General features: G+C 37.7%; 6 protein-coding genes across 6 annotated transcripts; 5 read left to right on the forward strand and 1 right to left on the reverse strand.

Moving 5' to 3' along the window:
• Positions 1-303: 303 nt before the first annotated feature.
• On the forward strand, positions 304-5472 carry MELLADRAFT_90981 (uncharacterized protein; the record flags this gene model as incomplete). The annotated part of the gene is made up of 4 exons (XM_007405025.1): positions 304-1176; positions 1361-1444; positions 1532-5028; positions 5109-5472. The coding sequence occupies 4 exons, from the start codon at positions 304-306 to the stop codon at positions 5470-5472; spliced, it is 4818 nt and encodes a 1605-aa protein (XP_007405087.1).
• Positions 5473-6501: 1029 nt separating this feature from the next.
• On the reverse strand, positions 6502-7283 carry MELLADRAFT_29874 (uncharacterized protein; the record flags this gene model as incomplete). The annotated part of the gene is made up of 4 exons (XM_007405226.1): positions 6502-6573; positions 6659-6709; positions 6795-7047; positions 7123-7283. Coding segments are annotated over 4 exons (537 nt in total), but the record flags the coding sequence as incomplete, so codon positions are not given.
• A 245-nt stretch (positions 7284-7528) lies between these two features.
• On the forward strand, positions 7529-9427 carry MELLADRAFT_115254 (uncharacterized protein; the record flags this gene model as incomplete). Its single annotated transcript, XM_007405026.1, has 2 exons — positions 7529-9087; positions 9159-9427. One exon carries the CDS (start codon positions 8029-8031, stop codon positions 9034-9036), a length of 1008 nt encoding a protein of 335 aa, XP_007405088.1.
• Positions 9428-10287: 860 nt separating this feature from the next.
• Positions 10288-11367, forward strand: MELLADRAFT_123219 (uncharacterized protein; the record flags this gene model as incomplete). Its single annotated transcript, XM_007405027.1, has 4 exons — positions 10288-10381; positions 10464-10616; positions 10714-10767; positions 11138-11367. The coding sequence occupies 4 exons, from the start codon at positions 10288-10290 to the stop codon at positions 11365-11367; spliced, it is 531 nt and encodes a 176-aa protein (XP_007405089.1).
• A 5685-nt stretch (positions 11368-17052) lies between these two features.
• On the forward strand, positions 17053-18062 carry MELLADRAFT_102429 (uncharacterized protein; the record flags this gene model as incomplete). The annotated part of the gene is made up of 4 exons (XM_007405028.1): positions 17053-17098; positions 17228-17380; positions 17473-17526; positions 17830-18062. The coding sequence occupies 4 exons, from the start codon at positions 17053-17055 to the stop codon at positions 18060-18062; spliced, it is 486 nt and encodes a 161-aa protein (XP_007405090.1).
• A 4167-nt stretch (positions 18063-22229) lies between these two features.
• MELLADRAFT_115255 (uncharacterized protein) lies at positions 22230-24215 on the forward strand (the record flags this gene model as incomplete). The annotated part of the gene is made up of 4 exons (XM_007405029.1): positions 22230-22594; positions 22686-23130; positions 23201-23524; positions 23610-24215. 4 exons carry the CDS (start codon positions 22297-22299, stop codon positions 23809-23811), a joined length of 1269 nt encoding a protein of 422 aa, XP_007405091.1.
• Positions 24216-25610: the final 1395 nt, after the last annotated feature.

A 25610-nucleotide genomic window follows, 5' to 3' on the forward strand; every position in this document is an offset into this window, starting at 1 on the left:
AATCCAGTAGCAAATGATGAAGAAGGATGACGGAGCAGGACAAAATCGCGCGGAAATATAGCTGAGCTCGAGCAAAAGACTCAAAAGACTCCTTGAAGTTGATCGTTTGTACTTTTTCAAATTTCACACCCACAACGTGTACAGTTTGGTTGACTATGCTTCTAGCGAGAGTTGAGTATTCTGCTAGTAAGATATGCTTATAGACGTTTTGAGTATTCAAATTCTTGAAGTGAGTCTCGAAGAAAACTGTTGAAAGGTCACATTTGACTTTGAACGCTTCTTGAGTCTTGACCCATTCAAATAATGGTTCACATCCATTCAACTCATCAAGACTTAGTTTTCTATGGTACATTAAATGGAACCTCAGCATATTCTTTGAACGACAAACAAAAAAGAAATGGAGAAGCTTCTACAGATCTCAATGAAACGGTTGTCAAGTTCAAACAACCCACACAACTTGCTACATTTCAAGTGATTCCAAATCGAACTCGAGTTTTTCCTCAAATTGACAACGATCAACGATATGGTGAAACAAGTCCTAATGTCTTTAGCCTACAGCTTACCGTTCATTACGTTGGAACATCATCAAGTTCGAAAAATTCACGGTCATTTGATGTAGACGTTGACCTCGAGGAAGGTGCTGAAGCACCCAAGTGGAATCTTGAAATGGATCAGGGTATGCTAGCTCACATGATAACCTTTCAAGGCAAATTTGATTCGATAACCTTGGCTATACACGGTCAAACCCCCGAGTCTTCCTCATCTAATGGAATCCACGAAGGAAAATCACCTACCAATCAATCCACTTTACTCGACAGAGAGAAAAAAGAACGCGACCCGACACTGGACAGTTCTTTACTTTTAGCAAAAGAGTTCCTTAGTATTACTTCTACCCTAAAACAGAAAGCTTCTACATCCCATTTAGATTTGGTTACGTCTTTGCAGTCTTGTGTACAGAGTCTATACCTACCGAGCCCTACAGCGTCGAGAATATCTTCACAACAACTTTTATCGGTAGGCCAAGCCCAAGACGGTACAAAATTCGCGAAAGACCTGGCTCAATTGGCACGTTCATGTTTCGATCAAGAGAACCATTCAATTTCGTCCAATTCAGATGCCATTCGAAGATTTCTCGAAGGACTTGTGGCTTTATCTGATCTAATCATATCACGCGACGTAAGCTGTCATGCGAATCGCTCTCTTTTCTCTCGACCCAAGGATTACATATTTTATTTTCTTTAGTCAATATATCATACATACATTTCTGGCTATTGATTCAAAAGAAATCATAATGAGATAACGTCAACCTTCAAAGCTCAGCAATAAATGACAAATATTGTTTCATCTCATCACCTCTCAGAACTTTTCAAGCGATATGACATACTCTTTGGATATTGTCGCGCAACTCGTCAAGATATCACCAACAGCTATACATATTGTATCTGTATGTCATTTGCTTGCTCATATCTTTACATTCCTCACATCCACTAGTATCTTTGACTGAAAATGTTGTTTTTGAACCGCCTTCTAGGCTTCAAATGTGATTCAGTATGCGATTACGATCCTCAAGAGTTCCACTTCAGATTCAAACCTGACCCCAGCACGCGATGCAGCAGTCAATATGCTGACCATCTGTTCAGAGGAAGCAACACTTTTATCATCTCACGTCATGGGGAAGTTTGCTCTCGCCGACTCCTTCAAGTGGCTTTCTGGACAGGATCACCTTCTCATCCGCTTCAAGGCATACTTGACTATCCTTGAAATAAGTAAATTCATCAAGCGACTCAATCACGGTTCAAATCAAGCCGGCGCTGGTTTAGACGACGACCTTGATGGTATAGCCATCGACAACGCTGAAGATCGGACGAATGGAGCACGCCCATCATCTACCCTTTCGGAATTTGAACTAATGAAGTTGATTCACCTATTTCAACGTTTGATAGGTTACATGTGTCAAAGCTCTTTTGTTCCGTTTTCCATGGCGCCTCAAGATGTCAGCTCTCCCGATCAGCCGTCAATCTCAACGCCTCCGTTACATTCGACCTCTACAACTTACAAGGCATTGCTCAAATACCTTGAAGCCGAAGACTTTTTAGGTAGCTTGTTGACGCTTCTCAGGATACAATTCAAATCACCCCCTCAGCTTGCGTGGGAACAAAAAGGAAAATCAATGCTTGTTGAATGTGTGGTTCAATTCTTCACCAATTTATTTACCAATTCGGAGATCGGACTACCTCATCTTGTCCCCTACTTCGTTAAGAACAGTGAGGCTTTATCCCAATGGATAGCTACGCTGAATGAATTCATACCTGCTCGTCTAAACGCCAGTGAAGAATCTGAACAAAGAAAAACTCACACAATGATGATGTTATTGTCCACGCGTAATTGGCAGTCGATCAGCAACCATCAATCCGATTTTGGTCCACGACCTTGCTTGTTGGCAATCGCAAGACTGATCACGGGCTACACATCACTTGGCGCTTTACTTTCGGTTGTTTTAAGTACCACCTCCGAAGAAGGAGAGGGACTGACCAGTGCAGATGTCTCGTCGGAATCCCACTCAAAAGCTGACATCAAGTTAGCAATGAAGAAATTGGAGGGTTTGTCAGTCATCATGTTGAGCAAACGATTATTGTGTCGACTAGTTAGTTGCGAACAACTCTCGGCTCGAATCATCCAATTGAATCATTCAATCTTACGAAAACCAATCCCTCTGGACGAACCACGTCATATCTTTGACTGGTATTCTGCTGTCGTGCTTTCTGATGCTGACATCATCTTGTCTCCCAATGCCAAAATGGTTGGGCAAGCTCTTATGAATCATCTGTCTACTTCGGCCAAGCCTATGGCACCAGGTAACAAGCTTCAGTTACGGGCCAATATACTTATGTCAATCGAAGATCCTGTAACCTTGTTACCCAATCCGGCCACCGTTCGATTTGCTGATTTATGGGAAGTCGAAGTCCGCATGAATGTTTTAGGTGCTCTTTCAAACCTTAGGCCGAGTGTGAATGACACCAGCAATATTTTTGGTAAACTGCTATGCGACCAATTCAATGATGTTCGCCGGCTTGCTACTAATTCTGATCAGCCTGATTCATCGTTTTGCGATGTGATCCTCGAACTCGTTGAGATCACCTGGAAACGGCTCGAGTCACTTAAAAAAAGACATCAACTCTTTAACTTGACCCGATTGTCGATCTTTTCAACTCTGTTCGAAGCGGTTCGACGCTTGTGTTATATTGAGTTTATGTTGTTGAAGAACAAGCCACCAATCCAATTTATTCGAGTTTTGAGCGAAAAAGCGATGCTCATCAATATGATCTTGGCTGATTCGATCCAAATGGACCGATTGCTGCATCCCATCCAATGTCCTGATTTCGCTGTTGATTGGGTATACGAGAAAAGGTTCAGGACGAATTTGATCTCACTTCTGCGATCTTTAACATGGAGCTCAACACCAGACGAATCCAGTCTAACCCTCGGTTACATGAATCAATTTCCTAATGAGACTCACTCGAACCCCAGACTTGAAATTGAACAATCTAATCTTGCCATGGTGCTCAATAGCGTGATCAAAGTTTCAGTCAAGCTTAGTGAATATTCCCCCATCGTGTTGGATTTCTTGACACGATGTCTTCCACTGCTACCAGATCTGGGCAAGGCTCCCCTTACGGAAACCGACAAGAATGCTCTCAAGCGTCAAGTAGTCAAAAAGTCTGCCATCGATTTCAAAAACCTGGTTAACGAGCTTGCGATTTACTTTTTGGAACATCCACATCTCATCTTAGGATCAGATTTATTCTTTGGAACCGAACCTTTGAAGGACGGACGAACCAATCAGATCAAAATATGGTTGTTCAGTAAACTTATCTATACCTTTGATCTGATTCATGTATCATCAGGTTCATTTCCGAAATTTCTGATCAAAAAGACCTTGGCCATCATTCAATCGATTATCGAGTCCACTTCACCACAAAGTACAGACTCTGATCCTAAGCCTGCGGATGAGGATCAATCGAAATACATCACACCCGTCACACTCTTGTATAGTTGTTGGCTCATCTGCTCGGATTACTTCAAACAGTTACCACCCAATTCTTTTGGAAATTCATGTATCAATTTATGGCGAGCACTCAAGTTTGGTTTAGAGTATCCAGATGAAGCTAATTTACTTCTTTCTCGCAAGAAGCAAACTTCAACAAATAGTGAAGCTACTTGGTTTGCAAAATACTTACAATCAACTCGAGACGATTATCATCCATCTCCATTGGCTACTGACGTTTTATCTGATGAGATAACAAGTATGTTTATGAAGAAAGAAATCGAATTAGTTTCTGTTTTGATAAAGTGTGTTTTAACTTGTCAAAAATATCAAAAGGATGAAGCTCAAAATCGATTAGATCGTCATGTCTTTGATGGTGGTAGTGAACATGGTATCATCAATCTTTGTTATCAAACAGGTTATAATACTGGAGAAGATGATTTGGTGGATATTGATTTTCTTTCGACTTTGAGTAACGCTCAACTTGCCAAGACCATCAATGTAACTTCATTGAATCTGTTGACTTTACCTCCAACGCCGATATATCAGCAATTCCCCGCGCATTCAGCTGAAAAAGGTCAAGTCCCTACTAGCCTTAAGCAAATTCCGGAATCGACTCTGGTCTCTTCATCAATCACTACCCTACCTTTACCTACTCAACCGATAGAAATCCCTTCTAATGGACACAAGACAGAAGTGAGGATGAAACCGATATCCAAAGTACCTGACTTGTATCCACCTATGCCATCATCTGCAAAAACCTATCAAAGTGATGAGACAAGAACTCGACATCATCATCATCATCATCGTGCTTCTTCACCTAGTCGTCGATCTAAACCTACTTCATATTCATCATCTCGTCCTCAACGTTATGAACATTATGAACCTAAATCAAAAACGGATGAAGAGAATGATGGGTATCATACTAGAAAAGTTAGGGATTCAGATTATCGACGAAATGATACGAGAGATTCACAAATTAGGTATGTTGGCTATTGATCTTCTGATTATGTAATCAAAGAAATATAAACTGATGATTTTGTTTGTTTGTTTGTGTTATTAGAGAATCTGATCGATCAAGAGGTCTTGATCGAGACAGAGAAGAAAAAGAATATACAAGTAGTAATGGTAGAAGAAGAAGAAATGACAGAAGAAGTGAAAGTGAGGAAGAAAATGAAAATAAAGAGATCTTGAAGATGAAACGTAAAGAAGAAGAAATGTATGATCATGATGAAATCGAATTAGAACATGAAAGAAAGTATAAAACTTCAAGAAAGTATGAAGAAGATGAAGAACAAGAAGAAGAAGAGGAAGAAGATGAGGATGTGGATGATCGTCATCGCTTTAGGTCTAGATCGAAAAATGGATATGATAGACGTGGGAATGGAGAACTTGAGGAAAGGAATGGTAGAAGTTATGGACGTTGATGAAGTTAGTTTTATTCATTTTTGATCAACTTTTTTAAAAGAATGTGTAAGTGGTTTCTTGATCAGAGAATGAAATTAAGGAAAAATTAAGGCTGATACTTGATTTTGTTTTGGATTCATATATGGGTTTTGGATTCTTGTGTTGATCATCATAATAGAGTTTTTTGTATTGAACACTTGAATCGACTTTATAATTAAAAATCAAGTCTTCAAAATGATTATAATAATATCTTATCAATTTTTGTTCGACTTGAGGATTTTGAAAACCATAGATACAATATCATTAGTTCATTAGAAGAAGAGGTTGAAGATGAAGATTTGTTGAAAGACATGAGGTATATTTGATTGATCGATTTGATAAATAGTTTAGAATTAGATTTGTTTTTCTGTTTTTTTAAAAAATAGAATCTATTTCTAAAGACATGGAAATTATTGAGTTGTTAGATGTTGGACTTATTATATCACTGTCTTTTTGATATACATATGCTCAAATTTACTTATTTACCTGAAGAGAAGAAAAGAAAAGTGTTTTAGAAATTTTAATATGTTGATCATTTGTTTTTGAAATTATTTCAATCAAGTTTGGCAGAAGGTTTTGAGGATTTGAATGAAGAGGATGAAATTTTTGAGTCAAGTTGAAATTTTGAATTATTTGGGACATTTAGGGGGTCTTGGAGTTGGACAGTGCAGTGTAATGAATGGGGTTTTTTAGGAGACTGGGTCTTTTTGGCTTCAGAGATTTTTAGAACATAATTCCAATTGCTCAGATCACAAAGAATCAAAACTGACAAAGACAAAAAAGAAGTTGTTTTTTGATAGATTTTATGGGTTTTTTGATAGAGACTAGAGATATATAGCCAATTTGTATAATAATAGTACAAAAACCAAAACAAAAAAAAGAACAATAATCAAGAAAACAATCCTGATAATAAAATTTGTAAAGGTTTTAATAAAAAAATCTTTTGGTTTAGATTATCACGCAGTTTTTTTCTTATTGAATTTAGAAACTACAAATTGATAAAGGTTACAAAGTTTATCTTTACCACCATTTAAATACCAAACTCCTGCATTTAAATATGTAGCGTAACTTAACCAAGCACACTGTTTTAACGAAAAATAAAGTATGTTAAAAAGAATAAGTTTATCATTGGATTTGGGAAGGCATAGAAATAATTTGTAAACTTACGTATGGTAAGAATAAGTAAAAGGCTTTTTCATTAACTTTTTTAGATAGATACTATAAATTTAACAGAAGAAGTTCGAAGTCAATTAGATAAGATGAATTTATTGAAAAGAAGGAAAGAGAATGAAAGAGACTCAACAGTCAAATAAAACACATTAAGATCTAAAATCGAAATATCAATCAATCCAAGTCCAACGTTTCTTTTACCAAAGAAGATTGGAGTCCAAAGTAAATTAAAAACCAATTGAGAAAAATATAATTTTAATGAAAGGTTTGAATCATTAATCAAACTTGAATCAAATCCATTAATCGATTTTAAATAAGTTTGAGTTAATAAATGAGAAGAATAACCCATGGTGGCGTATAAGTAAGTCCAAGCGACTGGAAAAGCCCTATGAACAGAAAGTTTTTCTTTTCCGTAAGTTGAATGAAAGTATGAAAGACTTTTTGGTTAATGGAACACATACCATCTTGGTGGTTCGTATGGAGGTTTACGTAAAGTAGGATACCAAGTTGAAACTGAAGTACGAGTGATCAAACCGGTTGTAGTACCTAAGATTACAGGTAAGATGGTAGAATAAATTGGATTTAAGGAAACTCTTAGGACACTTATTGGGATGTGGGGTAAAGAGTTTGCATTGAATGAGCATGGCATCTTGGTGATGATGATGGTGTTTTAAGAATCAGGAGTGGATGGGTTTGATTTAAGATCGAAGGAAGTTGAGAAAGGGAAGGACTCAGGAGTCAGGCGTCGATCGTTGTTAATTTGAAATTCACAGCTGGTGTCATCTAACACCTGACATGTCACAACTCCTATTTAATTACAAAATCAGTTTCACAGTTCATCACCATCAAAGTTCAAAGTTTGGTCAGGACTCAGATTCCAGAAGCGAGTCAGAGTGGTGGCAGCAGTGCAGGATCTTGCAGCATTCTGGAACTTTTCAAAAGATTGGTTTAACTGATTTACACAAAAATTGAGATGGCAAAACAATTCCTCAATCAGTTTCATCGCCCTTTGGATTATATTCAAACTGGTCAAGTTTGCGAATTGTAGGCTGACTTTCGAGTCTTGAAGGATGGAGATGGAAAGATAACAAATCGAATGTTTATATATCATCGAGCTACTTTAGATGTCGATGATTTTATTCTGGAAACATATTCATTCGATCGATTTGATATCTTTTTGATTGAAGTTATAATTATCATTTTTTTACCCAATCCAAAATATTCTTCAGTGCAATCTATTCAATTTATCTCGTAACTCTTCGCAAGTTTTTTTTCCAAATCATCTAATAGCTATACGGTCTGTGATCGTCTTGAATTCAGATAATTTTTAAAACATCAACACTTCTTCATATCAACAAGACAGAGACATGTCTACGCTTTCAAGCTTACCTATCGAATTACAATACCAACTGATCAAAACGTGCCATCAATCAGGTCAAGACATTTTAGCAAAGCTTTCACAATTAGATCGATTTTATCATCAATTATCAAAACCATTATTAAATTCTGAAATTAACTTAAGATCACAAGATGAAGATTATAACTTGAATCAATTAGAAAGATTCAAATTTAACTTTATACCATTTCATCGATTAGAAATCAAATCGATTTCTTTCAAGTTTTTAAATCATTGTGATTTTAGAATCGATGAAAACTTAGCTGAAATTTTATCTTTGAGTGGTTTAATTGAAAAATTAGAAATTTCTTATGATTTTGGAAACCAAATTGAAGAGAATTTTTTAGATACAATTGAATCTATTTCAAAACTATCACATTTGAATACATTAATTATTAAAGGTCCTAGTGATTCATCTGATTCCAATTCTCAACATCAATATCCTCAAGTTTCATTAATTTTAAAGAATTTAACGAATTTTAAAAAACTTCAAAGGATTTGTTTTCAAAGAGTTCAGATCTTGGTTTTACCTGATGAATTTAATTTTGGATTTGATCAAGGTTCTATTGATTTAGAAATTATTGATTGTCAATTTATTTCAAGCTCAAACTCATCAAATTTACAAGATTTACAAAAATTAAAAACTGATCAAATTTATGGTTTAAATTCTTTTTTAAAAACCGTTTCTGTTTCAATAAAATCATTAAAACTAATCAATTTAGATTTTTTACAAATCCATTTAAATTTATTAGAATTTGATTTACCTAATCTATTAAATCTTGAAATTGATTTTGGTAAACTTGAATCAAGAGAAGAAGAAGAACTAGAAAAGCTCCAAAATCAATTTAAATCGATTTGTTTTCAATCTTTATGTTTATCACATCAATTAATTTCATTAAAGATTAATCATCAATTCGATTTAAATTATTTATTTGAATTTCAAAGCTTTTTTCAATTTCAACAAATCCTTTATTCTTGATTTTTACATTGAAACACTTCTTTTGATGATCGTAAAAGGGAAAATTAATTAGTGAGTTTTTCTTTGGAACAATTTTGTTTAATGGATTGGTTACTGACGAATGAATGAATGAATGTTTTTAGACTTGATGAAAAAATTGGTATGAAATAACAAATGGATAAAAGATTATAAAGAGGAGGAACAAATTGAATTGGGTTTTTGGGTTAATGATATGTGTAAGAATGGTTGTCTGTACGATTTGGGTCATTTTCTTTTATTTCCTTTTAGTCTTTGATTTTTGATAAATCAGCCGTCTCTATTTTATTGATTTGTCTTGTTCACTTAATGCTGTAAAAATAAAATGATCCCAACATATTTGAAAGATTGTTATGCAATTCTATATGAATCATCCAAAATGGAAACTTCCCCAAGGGACCTGTCAAGAATCGTCAATGCCCAGTTATGTGGGAGGAATTAATTCTTGTGAAGACCATTTTTGATTTGGGGGTCTGCCCACTTAACGAAGTCCCTCACTCCTTGCAAGGCCTCAAGTGAGGGATTCACTACATCTGAACTCGTTTTTTTGCCTGAGGAGTGAGCTGTATTAATACGAGCTCAGAATTACCAATAAACGTTCCTCAATGAACAAGAAAAGGTGAAGGTGAACAGTGCTTGTTTACAGTTAATCTGACTTTTGATGGCGCACCTCCACCCAATTTCGTCTTTTCACCCGTTTCGCGCTGCGCCCACAGCCTGAGTGTCACACCGAGGGAATGTAATCCAGTGCGTTCTGACTCGGATAACCCGCTGTTGAGTTTGGATGAACGGCTTGAGATTTATATGATTCGCAGTTTCTGCTGGTTGCTCGGGTTATGGAAAGCCTATCTCCGATGTTCATAAATTGTTTCTTTGTAGCAAGTTTTGAACAAATACCCCATATACCGAATTTTGTGTATTGAAGAATTGCGCTCCTAAAGATGACACCCGCAGACGTCTCATGATGAAGCCGTCTTTTTTTACCATTGAAGGATGGATTGTAACCATGCTTCCCATACAAGATATGCCAAAGCGTTTGGAGCTCAGAGGATGCTGAAGGAGAAAGATCCCAAAGAAAAGTTTCAATGGAATTTGTGATCATCAGCCACCTTATATATGCACCCCTCTCTTTCATCAAGGATATTCTACAAATCCCTTTTCTTCAACTCGATTTCCACTTGATATCATTCTAAATCATACATATTCTTTTTTGTACGTACTCAGTCTCTTCTCAAAATGATCAAGAGCTTCTTCTGGATTTCACTAGTCATTTTGATACATAGTCAATATGCAGTATCAGTGCTGAGGAGCATAGATGAACTAGACGATCGTAAGTTTTGACAATCCCGACTCCTGAGTTCTTTCTGCATATATGTTCTAGAAACTTGTCATTGATAGGGTGGCCTGAACAGGGAAAGTAAGACATCTTATTAAACAAGTCAGCACGGATATCTTTGTCACAATTCGAGGTCGTGAGTCTGTGCAGAAGGGGCTTAAGCAAGATAGAAGACTTTGGGTTAAAAGGGTCAATATCGTTGATCAGACAAACGAGATCAAGGTGGATGGTGAGTGTTGTCAAAATGATGAAAACCCAGCCACTACCATTTGTGATGTTGGATCTGATGAAAGGTGATTGACTGGAAATTATCCTTCAATACACAGAATTTCTGAACAGAGTAGGGCAACTTTTATATCACAACCCGCAGCGCAAACTAGGTGAGTCTCAAGGAGATCTTTCATATGTCATCAGAACTATTGGAGCATTACATACACCACAAAGACACCTTTTTGCAGGAGGATGTACCGACCGCTCCACATTGAGACAATGGGCTAGCATCCCAGGTCAAGGCATCATTAAGATGTCCCAGAGGTGGGACATCCTCACTTCATCCCTTGGATGCCATGGCGGTGTTGATAGTCCAAGGACATCTTGAAAGGCTCTATGGCGATTTACAAGGTGGTGGACGCCTTGTAGGAGACCATGTCAGGCTGTCTTACCCTCTGCAAAAAAGAGGACATCCCAAAGGTATCCAAGTGTCTTTGTGGTGATAGATATTTACCAAGCACTTTTTTATTATGTTCATAGTGGGGTGGAAACATGAAATAGATACCACAGGAGACAGAGCAGCAAACAAAGTGACAGTTGTTTGGAAAACTGAAGAATTTGAAGAGGATGTGGTTGCCATCTTTAGATCACGTCTCCAACCAAACAGTCCATGGAGGCTTTGGAATATTGAATTCCACGGTCCACACAACACTGCTCCTCCCAAATTTGATGATTACACAGGCAGAGGATCATCAGCATCACATTCTTAAAAGTTTCTCACAACTTGTTCTTCTGTTTCAGTGTGTTCTTACTTGCTTTGGAAGTTTGTTGGATATACCACTGTTGAGTTTGTATACAGAATTTAGGAGTCACATGAATATAATTTTTGGGTTTCCTCTGATTGTTCACGCTGAGAAGGCATAGGTGCAGCCTTGGACAAATCTTTTCTTCTTGTGGAATGTTTGTTGTGTGCTATCCAAAAATGATGCTTTGAAGAGAGGATATGAAAACTTACAAGTACAATAGCCCAATAGTAACTATGTAGATGACACATAGATGTCCTCCAATGTGTTGTCACGAGAGCAGATCATCATGTTTTGAAGATTGCTTCATGAGAAATAAACAATACAAGCCAATGATGTGCCAAAGTGTCTGGCCAACCAGTGGACACAATTGTAATTGAGACAGGCATTTCCAAACAGAACAGCTCCAAATGATGATCAACTATATTGTATAAAATTGTGCCCCTCTCTTCCACTATGAAAATTGTACAAATCACTTATGTTCAACTCAGGTTCCCCTTGGTATCATTTGTATATGCTCTAACTACACCCAGTTGTTTCTTTCATATCACAGCCCCTAGCTACCAGGCACTGGCAGGCCAGAAACCACCACCAACTTCAACAGGATTTGAAAATGATTTCAAGTAATCTTTTCCCCGTCATATCACCAAGAAGGGTGTAGATAGTACCATTAGAGTATGCCAGGCATTGTGCATCTGTGTATGTAGATAAACAAGGTCTATGGAGAAAACATGACAAGATAACAGAGAACTCATGGGTGTTTTTCTTGGCTTTATCTGAATACTCAAGTGTTTCTCAAAGAGATTTAAAAAAGCAGTATCTTAGTACTCAGTCTCAGGTTCTGTACAGAGGTGTACATATGACTACTGGGATCTGCCAGTCATTGCACATCTGTCTATTGCAATAAGTGAGGCTATAGAGAAAAATCAAAAGTCTTGTTGGGAGATCATTTCGAAATGTTCTAGGAATTCATTTTTTTGAGAAAGTTTTGAATTCCAGATTCCCATACAGAGGTGTACATTGTACCATTACTATCTGCCAGACAGTTTGCATGTGTGTATGGGCCTAAACCTGCTTCATGTGAACAAATCTCCTGAAGATATCAAGCATTGGTACATTCTTCTGGACCTTTCTCAGTAATGCTATTCTGTAAGTAAAAAATTGTTTTGGTCTGGAGAACTGTCCACCTGCAATCGTGTTGTAAATTTCTTTTGAAAGTTTGCTGAAGTTGTTGCAATCAACTAGAGCGCACAAAATGAAATGCGGAAGGGGTGATAAACCTTAGTATTTCATCAGATAAAACAAAGCACAAAAGAGACAGAGAGACCTACCTAGAGTGCACAAAATGAAATGCGGAAAGGGTGAAGAAGAGACCCTTTCCTGGCGTGGCTCTAGGCAGACTATATACAAGGTTTGTACGTAATGTTTATGTAAAAAACTTGTGGACATAGATTCAAAGATCAAATGATCCGATGAGAAAGATCAACAACTGAACAAGAATCAGAAGGATCCGATGAGAACAACAAGAATATCAGTAAAGACTGAGATGTGAACAAGGGTGGTAAGCACATCAATCATGGGAATGCTACGGACTACAGTGATAGTCGAGTGATGGTAGCGTGAGTATTCCAACAGAAGTTTCTCTGATAGTTGCTTGAAGTTTCTCTGAAATTGCTTTGAAAACTTCCTGAATTTGTGGTGGTTTCTGGCCTGCCAGTGACTAGTAGCTGGGGGCTGTGTATATAGGGTTTTGTCAAACACCACCATATATCCAAGCTTGTAGGCAGTCTTGAAAAAAGTGCCTACATGTTTGTATCCCAAAATATGGTGCTTACATTGCGGGAACTGGTGCTTGAATCTGCAATGTAGGCACCAAAATTTCTCAAAAAAGAGCTCACATAACTATTTCAAAATGCAGGCACTTTTTCAGAATATTGGAAGGGCAATGAAAGTTCTAGCAGAGTTTCTGAGCAAAGTCAAGCCGAGCCAGTTCCTCAGACTTGCACAAACCATTACATATGACTTCACATTTACATGTCTCAAAATAGCATATGCATGCCTTGTTTCTTCTTATTACAAATTCACTTGACAATGCAATCTTGCAATGCAATCCCCCTCATCCATACATGTCCCATACAAGATATCGACTTGCTCAATGTGCACATGCACTGTCTTGAAGCAAATAAGCCCTGTTTTTGCCTCTTTGATTGGGGCAAAAGGCAAAGGTTGAAGTGGTTTAACATTGAGACAGAGTATATATCTGATTGACTCACTGAAAATCAGTATACTTTAAATGGGGTTACATGATTTTGTGTGATGTTTCTGATTACTTATAAAGGGAAAGTTGGGTGGAGATCCTACAACAAATGATTTGACAAATTGGCAGTTGGAGTGATTGACATTGAGGATCAAATATTTCATATTCCAAATGTGTCCGACATTAATAATGTGATGCCGCTGTGTCTCATGGGATACTTGCTCGGATTCCTGCTTGGTTTGGCTTGCTCTACTTGGCTCGGAAATTTCATTGTCCTTTGTATGTTCTCCACTTTTTTAGCGCCTAAATGTCAAAATCCATATATAGGCCATTTTTTCAGCGCCTACATTTTGTAATTGCTATGTAGGCACTCAAAAAAACCACCTACATTTCTAAATAGCTATGTAGGCACTTTTTGTCATGATGGAGCAGCTACAATTCAAGACTGGTATTTTAAGGCCATTTATAACACAGTTTCAGAGCATTTTTTGAGTTGCAATTGGGATATCAGAGGACGGAGAAAGCATGTTGCACTGTAAACATTATACACTATCCCCAAATGGAACTGGGGAAATGATGATGATTGTAGTTTGTCATCAAAAGATCTATCACTGAACACCTGAGCCATAACACCCACACTAAATATGTGCAACAAGCTGAGTAAATCATTAGCTATCATTCACAAACAGGTCTGCTTAGTATCCTGCTCATCTGAAGAATTAAATCACATGTGATACAACATGTAACTTTTTCCAGTTTGACAAAATTGTCCTAAACATTGACTACATATACCTCCATAGCTACTCATGTAATACTCTGAAAGCCATTCAACAGTAACAGAAAGGTTGTCATATGATGTTTAGTTGATGGAATTACACCAAAACTATGAGTCATTGTATATATGTAGTCAATTTTTGGAATGCTTTTGTCAAACTGAAAATTTTTACAGAAAGTATTACATATGATCCACTCATTCAGATGTGCCAATAGCTGAGCAGCTCTGTATGTACATGATAGCTCCCAATTCTCCCATCCTTCTGTACACATGAAGTGTAGGTGCCTTGGCTCAGGTGCACAGTGATATATCTTTCATGGCAAACTACAATCTTGATCATTTTCCCATTCTCACTTGGGGAGAATGTATAATGTTTACAGTGTTGAGTTGTGATTAGGATATTGATAGAAAAGATAATTTGAGTTGCAATGAGGATATCAGAGGGAAGGAAAACCTTTTTGAGTTGTGATCACGTGATCCATAAATCAAAACATTTCAAATTGGCCGCTCCTTTAATTGCTTCATGAACTTTGTTGAAGTCCATGGATCACTTTCATTGAATTCTGTGGATTTCAATTCATCCCTGATCAAGGATCACACCCCGTGGGTGTGTTTTACTCAACCATATGATCATTGCTTTGTTTCCTTCTATAATTCATGGGACTCTATGCATACAATAAAAGGTCTATCAACAATTAGCTGATGTTTGAATGAATCTGATGATTTTCTGATGATATCCATGGGTAAGGCTTGGACCTGGCCCCAGGGTCACCTAAGCGCGCCCGGGTTGGATCCGGGCTCAAGCTTGGAAGAATCCGGAATATTAAGTTCACCAAGTCAATGTGGTCCCCCAATACCCACACACAACAAAGCTAAGAAGAGACAATCATTGTGAGAAGAATCCATTTTTGGAACAGCAAAAGGAAGAAGAGGAATAGTTAAAGGACTCTTTTGAATGACCAGCTTTGAATAAATTTTGATACAACTCTTCATCATCGCTCTGACCACACTAAGTTGAGTATCACATAAGATGTTAGGATATTCAAGATTAAAAGTAAAAGAGATACCAGCTAAGTAAACTCAAACAGATCTAAGAGAAATTCTTGTACTAGTGTAAGAAATTTAATTACAAACAGTTTCAGCATCAGGATTAAAAAGATAATGGAGAGTTTAAAATGGTAAAGGTGGTAATGCTGTCAAATTACCCAAAGGTAAAATACCAAAACCAAAACCTGGTCCGTCATTACAAACATTTTACATACATACCTGTTATACATGACATTCCTATCAGTAAATTACAAGTGACCTAAAACTATAGTTTTCAATCTTTGAGTTTATCAAATCAATTAATTACAATACTATTCCAACAGATTCCTTCAAATCCTCAACCTTGAGGAAGAAGGTAATGAGGTCCCCAGTTTACTTTCAAGATAATCATCTTGAAGAATCAGTTTTGGTATATCACTCTGATTGATGCCTTTCTGAGGCAACAGTATGGGCAATGAAACTCTCAAGAGGGTTCCTGGATGTTTAACTGCGTTGTATGGAGATGTGATATGTGAGGATAGATGACTTTATTGACTTGGGTTATGGCTTAAAACAATCTCTCCTTTCTATGTATTTTACTTGTTTCCCTATACCTTTGAAAATCAGTAATGAGTCCATCATGGTGATGCTCATGTAATACTGATAGTGGTGAGAGGAGTGTATGGCACTGGCAGGACATGATAATTGATGCCTTCCCCGAGGAACCTGTCAAGCTCCGCAGATGACCAGTTATGTGGGAGGTATTGATTTTCAAGAAACACTTCTTCCAATGTGGGGGTCTGCACAAACTCAACTACATTCCTCACTCCTTGCAAGGCCTCAAGTGAGGGATTTACTACATATAAACCCATTTTTTACCTTGTAAGTGTATTGATACAAGCTCAAAATCACTCAATAAATGTCCCTCAATGAAAACATAAAGGTGAATGTGATCAGCTCTTGTTGACAGAAGTGACATAGTGAGGACTTTGTGAGGTTAATCTGACTTTTGATGGTGCACCTCCGCCCGATTTCATCTTTTCACATGTTTCGTGCTGCGCCCACAGCCTGAGTGTCACCCTGATGGAATGTAAACCAGTGCGTTCTGACTTGTTTAGCTTGCTGGACAACCCCCTGTTGAGTTTGGATGAACGGCTTAGGATCTACATGATTTGTAGTTTCTGCTGGTTTCTCAAGTTGTGGAAAGCCTATCTCCAATGTTCATAAATTGTTCTGTTCTTTGTAGAAGGTTTTGAACAAATATCATATACCAAATTTCGTGTATTCAAGAATTGCACCCCTAAAGATGACACACGCAGACGTCTCATAATGAGACCGTCCTTTTGTACCATCAAAGGATGGATTGTTACCCAGCTTCTCATACAAGATATGCCAAAGCGTTTGGAGGCCAGAGGATACTTGAGGAGAAAGATCACAAAGAAAAGTTTCAAGGGAATTTGTGATCACCAGCCACACTATATATGCACTGCTCCCTTTCACCAAGGATATTTTACAAATCCCTTTTGTTCAACTCAGTTTCCAATTGATATCATTCTAAATCATACATAGTTTTTTTGTGCATACTCCACTCAAAATGATCAAGTGCTTCTTCTGGATTTCACTCATCATTTTGATAGGGTGTCAATATGTAGTATCAGTCCAACTACTGAGGAGAATGGATGAACTAAAGGATCATAAGTTTTGACAATGCTGAGTTCATTCTGCATATATGTTTGAAAAACTTATCATTGATAGGGTGGCCTGAACAGGGAAAGTCAAACATCTTATTAAAAAAGTCTGCACGGATATCTTTGTCACAATTCAAGGTCGTGAGTCTTTGCAGAAGGGGCTTAAGGAAGACAGAAGACTTTGGGTTAAAAGGGTTGATATTGTTGATCAGACAAACAAGATCAATGTGGATGGTGAGTTTTGTCACAATGATGGAAGACCAGCCACTGGCCTTTGTGATGGTGGATCTGATGAAAGCTGATTGACTGGAAATTATTCTTCACAGAATTTTTGAACAGATTAGGGCAACTTTTGTATCACAACCCGCAGCGCAAACTAGGTGAGTCTCAAGGAGATCTTCCATATCTCATCAGAACCATTGGAGCATCACATACACCACAAAGACACCTTTTTGCAGGAGGATGTCCCAACCGCTCCACACTGAGTGCCATGGCGGTGTTGGTAGTCCAATGACATCTTGAAAGGCTCTGTGACAGTTTTCAAGGGGGATACCCAGTGGACTCCTTGCAGGAGACCGTGTCAGATTGTATTGCTCTCTTCACAAAAAGAAGACATCCCAAAGGTATCCAATTGTCTTTGTGGTGATAGCTATTTACCAACCACTCTTTTATTATGTTCATAGTGGGGTGGAAACACGAACTAGACAACACAGGACGCAGAGCAGCATTTAAAGTGACAGTTGTTTGGAAAACTGAAGAATTTGAAGAGGATGTGGTCGCCATCTTTAGATCACGTCTTCGACCAAAGTACAGTCCATGGAGGCTTTGGAATATTGAATTCCATGGTCCACACAACACTGCTCCTCCCAAATCTGATGACAACACAGGCAGAAAATCATCAGCATCACATTCTTGAGTTTCTCACAACTTGTTCTCCTGTTTCAGTGTGTTCTTGCTTGCTTTGGAAGTTTGTTGGATATACCACTGTTGATTTTACATAAAGAATTCAGGAATCACATGAATATAATTTTTGAGTTTCCTCTGATTGTTCACGCCAAGAAGGCATATGTGTCGTGTTGGATAAATCTTTTCTCCTTGTGTAATGTTGGTTGTGTGCTATCCAAAAATGGTGCTTTGAAGAGAAAATATGAAAGCTTACAAGTACAAAAGCCCAATAGTAACAATGTAGATAACACATGGATGTCCTCAGATGTCTTGTCATGAGAGCAAATCATATTTTTTTGGAGATTGCATCCAGACAAATATACAATACAAGCCAATGATGTGCCAAAGTGTCTGGCCAACCAGAGGACACAATTGTAATTGAGACAGGCATTTCCAAAATAATCAGTTACAAATTATAATCAACTACATTGAATAAAAGTAAGCCTGTCTCTTCCACTATGAAAATTTTACAAATCACTTGCGTTCAACTCACGCTGCCCTTTTGATCATTTTCATCATCTCAAATTTCACCAAGTCTTTTATTTTATATCACAAGCCCCCAGCTACTAGGCACTGGAAGGCCAGAGAAGACCATCGACGTCAACAGGATTTGAAACCAGTTTCAAGCAATCTTGGCCCAGCATACCACTAAAAGGGATGTAGATAGTACTGTTGGGATACACCAGACATTGTACATCTGTTGATGTGGATAGACAAGGTTTATGCAGAAAAAATGTCAAGACAACAGAGAATTTGTGGGTGTTTTTCTTGGACTTTATCTGAATATTCAAGTGATTCTCAAAGGGATTTGAAACAGCAGTATCTTAGTACTCAGGTTCTGTACAGAGGTGTACATATGACTACTGGGATCTGCCAGTCATTGTACATCTGTCTATTGCAATAAGTGAGGCTACAGAGAAAGATCAAAAGTCTTGTTGGGAGATCATTTTGACATGTTTTAGGAATTCATTTTTTGAGAAAGTTTTGAATTCCAGATTCCCATACAGAGGTGTACATTGTACCATTACTATCTGCCGTACAGTTTGCATGTGTGTATGGGCATAAACCTGGTTTATGTGAACAAATCTCCTGAAGATATCAAACATTGGTACATTCTTCTGGACCTTTCTCAGTAATGCTATTCTGTAAGTAAAAAATTGTTTTGGTCTGGAGAACTGTCCACCTGCAATCATGTTGTAAATTTCTTTTGAAAGTTTGCTAAATTTTCTCTGACGTTTGTGTGAAGTTTCTCTGCAATTGCTTTGAAACCTTCCAGGAGTCGTGGTAATCTCTGGCATGCCAGTGACTGGTAGCTTGGGGCTGTGTATAGGGTTTTGCTAAACACCACCATAAATGTGGGCCCTTTTTTTACAATCCCCTACATGTGTGTATCCCATAAAATGGTGTCTACATTGCGCGGCCTGACACTGAATATGCAATGTAGGTGCCAAAAGTTTTCACAACAGAGCCTACATAGCTATTTAAAAATGTGTGTGCTTTCTAGCATGTCAAAATCCATATGCAGGCACTTTTTTGAGCGCCTACATTTTGAAATACCTAGAAGGCACTCAAAAAACCACCTACATTACTGAGTAGCTATGTAGACCCTTTTGGTCATGATGGAGCACCTACAATTCAAGACTGAAGGCCATTTATACCACCTTTTCAGAGTATGTTTGGGTTGCAATTAGGAGATCAGATGATGGAACAAGCATATTGAGTTGTGATTTGGATATGTGGGTTGCAATGAGGATATTGGAGCACAGAAAACCCTTTTTGAGTTGCAATCAGGTTATCCGTAAATCAAGCTGACTTTTCTGTGCAGCATACCTACATCATGAATTTTAATCACAACTCAAAATGCTTTTTCTTTCCTCCAATACCCTGATAGCAACTCAAAAATTGCTCTGAAAAGGCGTTATAACTGGCTGTAAAATGCCAGTCTTAAGTTGTAGGTGCACCATCATGACCAATGGCAACAGTGGATGTAGGCACTTTTTTGTAGCGCCTACATGTGCAAAAGTGGATATAGGTACATTTTCATTGCCTAGATTCAAATTCCCATAAAAGGGTTGCCAATCCTCACAGAATTCAATGTAGGCCTTTTTGAGATCACATACAAGTTTGGATTTATGGTGGTGTTTAGCAAGATCCTTCATATACCATATACTTCAAATGATTGCAAGCTTTTTCAATACTTCACTCTTCTTTTTGATGGGCTTCCAATTCTTAGTCTCAGTGATTGAAATAAATAGTACGGAGGATCATAAGTCTTGACTAGTTTGAGTTCTTTGTATCTGGTTATGCATCTTGGCATGAATGTGGTGGCATAGAAGCTGTAGGTAGAACTTCTGTTTCAAAAGCTTTTCAAGACATTCTTCTCCCAGAGACCCTAGAACAACATGTTAATAGAGAACAGTTCCAAGCAATCATCAACCACACTATGAATGATCCCCTGTCTTTCATTGTGAAAGTTTATCAAATCACTTGTGGTCAACTCAGCTTCCACTTGCTATCATCTATCTCACTTGGCACTTTGATGGCTTTTCAATATATGGTGTGTGTTTCGAATAGTGCAAGTTTTGTGTATCTGTTCAAGCAAATTATCATTCATATGACAGCATGGCAGCCCAAGTAATAGCTTCTAGTTCCCAATTTTCTTGGTGCATTCTTATTGCCAGTGAGCCTGAGAATCAAGATGTGTCAATTCCTGTGGCAGAAGCCAGGATTTTCATCCCAGAACCTGAGATCATTGTTATCAATAAGGATGCTTGTGTTGGAGTCAATGCTGAGTTTCATTGAAATGAAGTATGTACAAACATCAACTTCTCTTTGTGACAGTGTATCTCATAACTAAAGCTTATACCTTGCAAATGTTTCTTCAATGCATAGCCTTCTTGACCAGCATGCAGAATCAAGAATGCCTGAATAAGAACAGCCTGTTAGGTTAGTCAAGTTATGGGTTTGGCCCAATTTTGGTGCCCCAGTAGGTGTGGGTGCGTACAAGCACATATTTCTTTCTCTGAATGGAGGTGGGCGCCCATGAACCAAAGCACGTTATCCCCATGGTTTTCAGCAGTTTTCCCCCCTCCCACCTTCAAGTCATCTCAGATTCACCCATATGTGTTATTTGTACCATCCCACACCATCTTCTTCAATCATGGAAGCACCTATAGTCTGGATTGCCAGGAGCCACAACAGAAGAATCTCAGAATCCAATGATAGCAACACATCTTCATTGATACTACTTTTGATTTGATTGATTTTTGTTGTCTCATTGCTGATAGAGTTGTGCAGAGGGGATTCATATGAGACCAGTGATGTTTCCTGGAATGCAGAAGATGTGGGTGATCAGATGCTATCAAAAAAGTTGACCCCTTTTCGTCTATTCTTTGCGCTTCTTTTCACCCTCTTGCATCCCCAGTCAAAATAAGGGCGTGTCACTCTTTTTGACTTCTCGTTGAGATTGGTACAGAATACCTATAACTCTTATACGGTGAAGTGATGGTTGAAAGAAGATATATATTTGTTTGCCTTGAGTCCAAAACGCTATCTCAACTTGACTATGTGAGAGCAATAATCTATAGTTGGTCAAGGCCTACAATCTAGACATAGCCAGTCGCACAATAATTTGATCAAGCCGAAGAAACTTAGTCAGTTAAGAAGTGGGAGATGCTCATGGTCTATAAAACTTGCGTGTCAATGGCAGTCTCCGTAACGAGATTCCTCGCCTTTTGAATTCCTTCCTCACTTTTTTGAAAAACACCTGGTTAATTCGGACCAAGTTCGTCTCTCAGATTCAGATTTATGTGCAAAGCTCTGCTATATGAGCCCTCCGTTTCTAGATTTGCGTTGATCATGTTGTTGAGGTTGAATTCATCTCGCTTAACACGTGTTTGAGGATAGAAAGACTCGTTAATCAAATCGTTAGAGAAGACGGATGAGGTAGTAGTTAGATGGCTTATCAAACTAATGGCCATCCGGAATGTTTCCTTGATTCTTGAACTGGTTCGAGGCGAAATCGAGCGAGTTATTTTGAAGTTAGCTAAGTAGGCACGGTACCGGGTTCGACGGATTAAATTAAGTTCGCCATCGCCCTCGAGTTCAAATACCTGTTGACCTTCAACTTCGACCTCTTCCAATCGGTAATCATCATCCTCAACTTAATCAAGAGATACCATTATTATCATTAAAACATAACAATCATGTCTTTCCTACCTAATCAATCTCAAGAACCATTTTATTATCCAGTAAGACCTAACAGTCATTTTACTTCATCGTCTCAACATTCACATCAACATCAACAACAACAACAGTACAGAGATGAACATGAGATGACTTCAGTTAGAAATCCTAATCAAGCCAATTCATCAAATAAGAATAAGAAAAAACCAACCCAACAACATGCCTTTGGTGATGATAGTGATGATGAAGACGAACAAGCGCCGAAGAATGATTCTGATAGTGATGAAGATGATGGTCAAGGGTTTGGGGTTTATAAAGGTCACTTTACCTTCTTCTTTTCTGACCATTTTTACTATCTTAGCCTTCTATGACTGATGATATATTTTACTTTTGAAAACGTGATTTTTAGATAATCAAGAATCCGATAAACGTTACAAGAATGCCAACATTAATTCAAACGTATATAGAGACGATCCATACGCACAAAATCGGAACGATCCTAATGCATATTTGAATTCACCGTCAACTACTGTAGGAGGAGGGACTCCAAATTATTTACAATCAGGTGAATCCAGTAGTTTAAAAAGACCAATGGAATATAAAAAATCAGATTTAGTTCAAATGCCTGCACTTGGATCTGATTGGGCACCAGATGAAGGTAGAAATGATAAAGATTGGGAAGGTAAACCTCAAATGATTGATAAACCTAAATGGGCTCATCGAAAAAACGAGATGGCAAATGCTCAAGCTGGTGTAAGACATTCGATTCGTGAATGGTTGGCTGGTCGAAATAAAGCTTGTGGTTGGTTTGGTAGGATCCAAGGACTTGTTTTACTTGTGATCCTTTTGATAGCGTTAGTCTTCTTTGTTTCTTCAATTCTTATTTGACTCTAGGCTAATCTATCTTTCTTCGTTTATGATCAGATTGGCTCTCATGCTCTACTTTTTCATCCCAAGAGTTCCAACTTTAGCGTACAACAATCAACAATTAATGGTGGGAGATAATTCAACAGCAAGTTTTAAGAGATTAGATCCGATTGGATTCTCGTTTGATGCTAAGATCAATTTAGCGTTTAATGCCAAAAATTCTTATCTTGGTCCAAAGGTTTCTAACTTAGTAGTGATTGTTGAAGATTTGAGTACCGCTGGTGCTATTGAGGTTGGGAGAGGAAATTCAGATCATGATGTGATTTCCCTCAAAACTAAAGATTATACACCTTTTACAGCTACTGTTCATTTCAAATATGGGTATGCTGTTCGATTTTTTTTTCAATTCCAAAACTTTGGAATCAAAATGATTTCAAGCTAATTTGTTTCTTTTTTGGTTTCATAGTGCAAGTGCGATCACCGATTCGATTTGGTCAAGTTATTATACAGCTTGTGGTCATATGTGGCCAGGAAATAGTACAAGACCTACTTTGAATCTAGCTATTGGAGTTTCATATAAAGTTTCTGGAATTTCTGGAGAACAATTTGAATCGACTGTCTTAAATTCAATTGGCTGTCCTGTTGAATTACCTGCTAATGCTGCTTGATTTAATTTCAGAATCTATCATATTGGGATTCAAGGATAAGATACATGGTTTCCTCTTTTTTTGGCAATGTTTTTTTTTGGTTTTGTATTAGAAATTGAAGGAATATTCAAACGAGATAACATTATGGTGGACAGTTATTTTATGGTGGATGGTTATCTTTTAATATTTGATTGATTTTTCTTTATCACCATGGATTTTTTTCTTACAAAAAGATCAATTAAATTTATTAAATTTTGACCAATTGTTATTTCCTATTTTAATTTTCTCCATTTTCTTTATTGTACTAATTATTATCTGTTCAGCATTTTTAATAATTTGATTCATTTAAAAAACTTGATGATAGATAATGGTTTGATTGTCATTGTTTATGAACTTGGAGGTCTCAATTTCAATGATTCTTTCTTTGCGTGAAGTTTTGGTTTGGGAGATGGATCAGGTGGGATAAGCTCAAAATGAAGTCCCCTCATATTAGTGGAAAACAAGAGTATGGCTTGGCGAGGTATCAGTATCCGCGCTGCACAGGATTAAGTATATGCACATTATTTGTAAGAGGTTTACAAATTCATACATTCCATATGGTTGTAGTTTGCATCAACCCTTGATTTCTTTGAGGTTTTGCTCATTCTGACAAGCACATACCACCATGACTTTGGAACAATCTGCATGGCCTTAATGAAAAAAACACATACAAGCCATGATAGATTAAGTAGACCTTGTGGCCAAAGTTCTCATTACATTTCTTTCACCATACTATTGTTAGAATTTAATGATGGAGGGTCTGGTAGATCATCTCCAATTATAAGCTTACTAGAAATACCAGGATATATATTTGCGGTACTCAAAGCTACATATGTACGCGTACATAGTTGCTTTGAGTACCGTAATTATTCTTCAAGGTTCCATTTGTTTGGCTTATGTATCAACTCTTGACACAACATCACAAAATTTCAATCTGTCTTATGAGTAGTTCTGGTCATCAGATGACAGCTACTCCACCTGCTTTGGAGACAATTTTAGAAATATATGAAGAGTCAGTTTATCAATTGTTCAGGGATGGTGCCATCAAGGTGTATGAGGCAGGAGAGGACCCCGGAAAGCCCCTACAGAACCATCCGATGAAAAACGTATTAATTGAGGGTTGAGAATTTGGCTAGGTTACCGATGAAAAACGTATCAATCGGCGAAATCTGAAAAAAACATACCGATGAAAACAGCCCATACAGGTATCAATTCTGTATCAAATGGCATGTCAAGGAGGGATTTTCGTGAAAAACAGCATGTCACCAATGTAACATGTACAAAAGTGCCCAAATAAGCTTGAAAACTGCTCGATGTTACCGATGAAATTGGTATCAAAGACCTCAAAAAGTTGATTTTTGAGGTATTGATCAGTGAGAAATTGCTGGAATTACATCGGATGGTTCCATAGGAGCTTTCCGGGGTCCTGGCAGGAGTAAAAGGACTTCTGCAGTCTTTCCAAGGCCAGTCACCAGTATCAGTCAAAATTCTTATGAGACAAAATATACAGGGACAGATGAAACAAAAACCCTCACTCTAAAAACTATACCTCCCACGGGTGGCAGGCATGCTCACTCAACCAGAGAACTTTTGAGAAGAATTCACACCACCACTAGATTCAGATAATCAGGAAAGTGTTTTCTCTTGTTGCTAAAATAAGCAATGCAAAGTGACTCAATTCATTACAGGAGCCAATTCTAGCATGTTTGACCATCAAATTCAAACTTTCAGAATGCTTGGATGCCAGATGACACATATCAGACTATAAATCCAGAACTTGA

This window comes from Melampsora larici-populina, assembly GCF_000204055.1.
Source record: "Melampsora larici-populina 98AG31 unplaced genomic scaffold MELLAscaffold_3, whole genome shotgun sequence".
Taxonomy (NCBI): domain Eukaryota; kingdom Fungi; phylum Basidiomycota; class Pucciniomycetes; order Pucciniales; family Melampsoraceae; genus Melampsora; species Melampsora laricis-populina.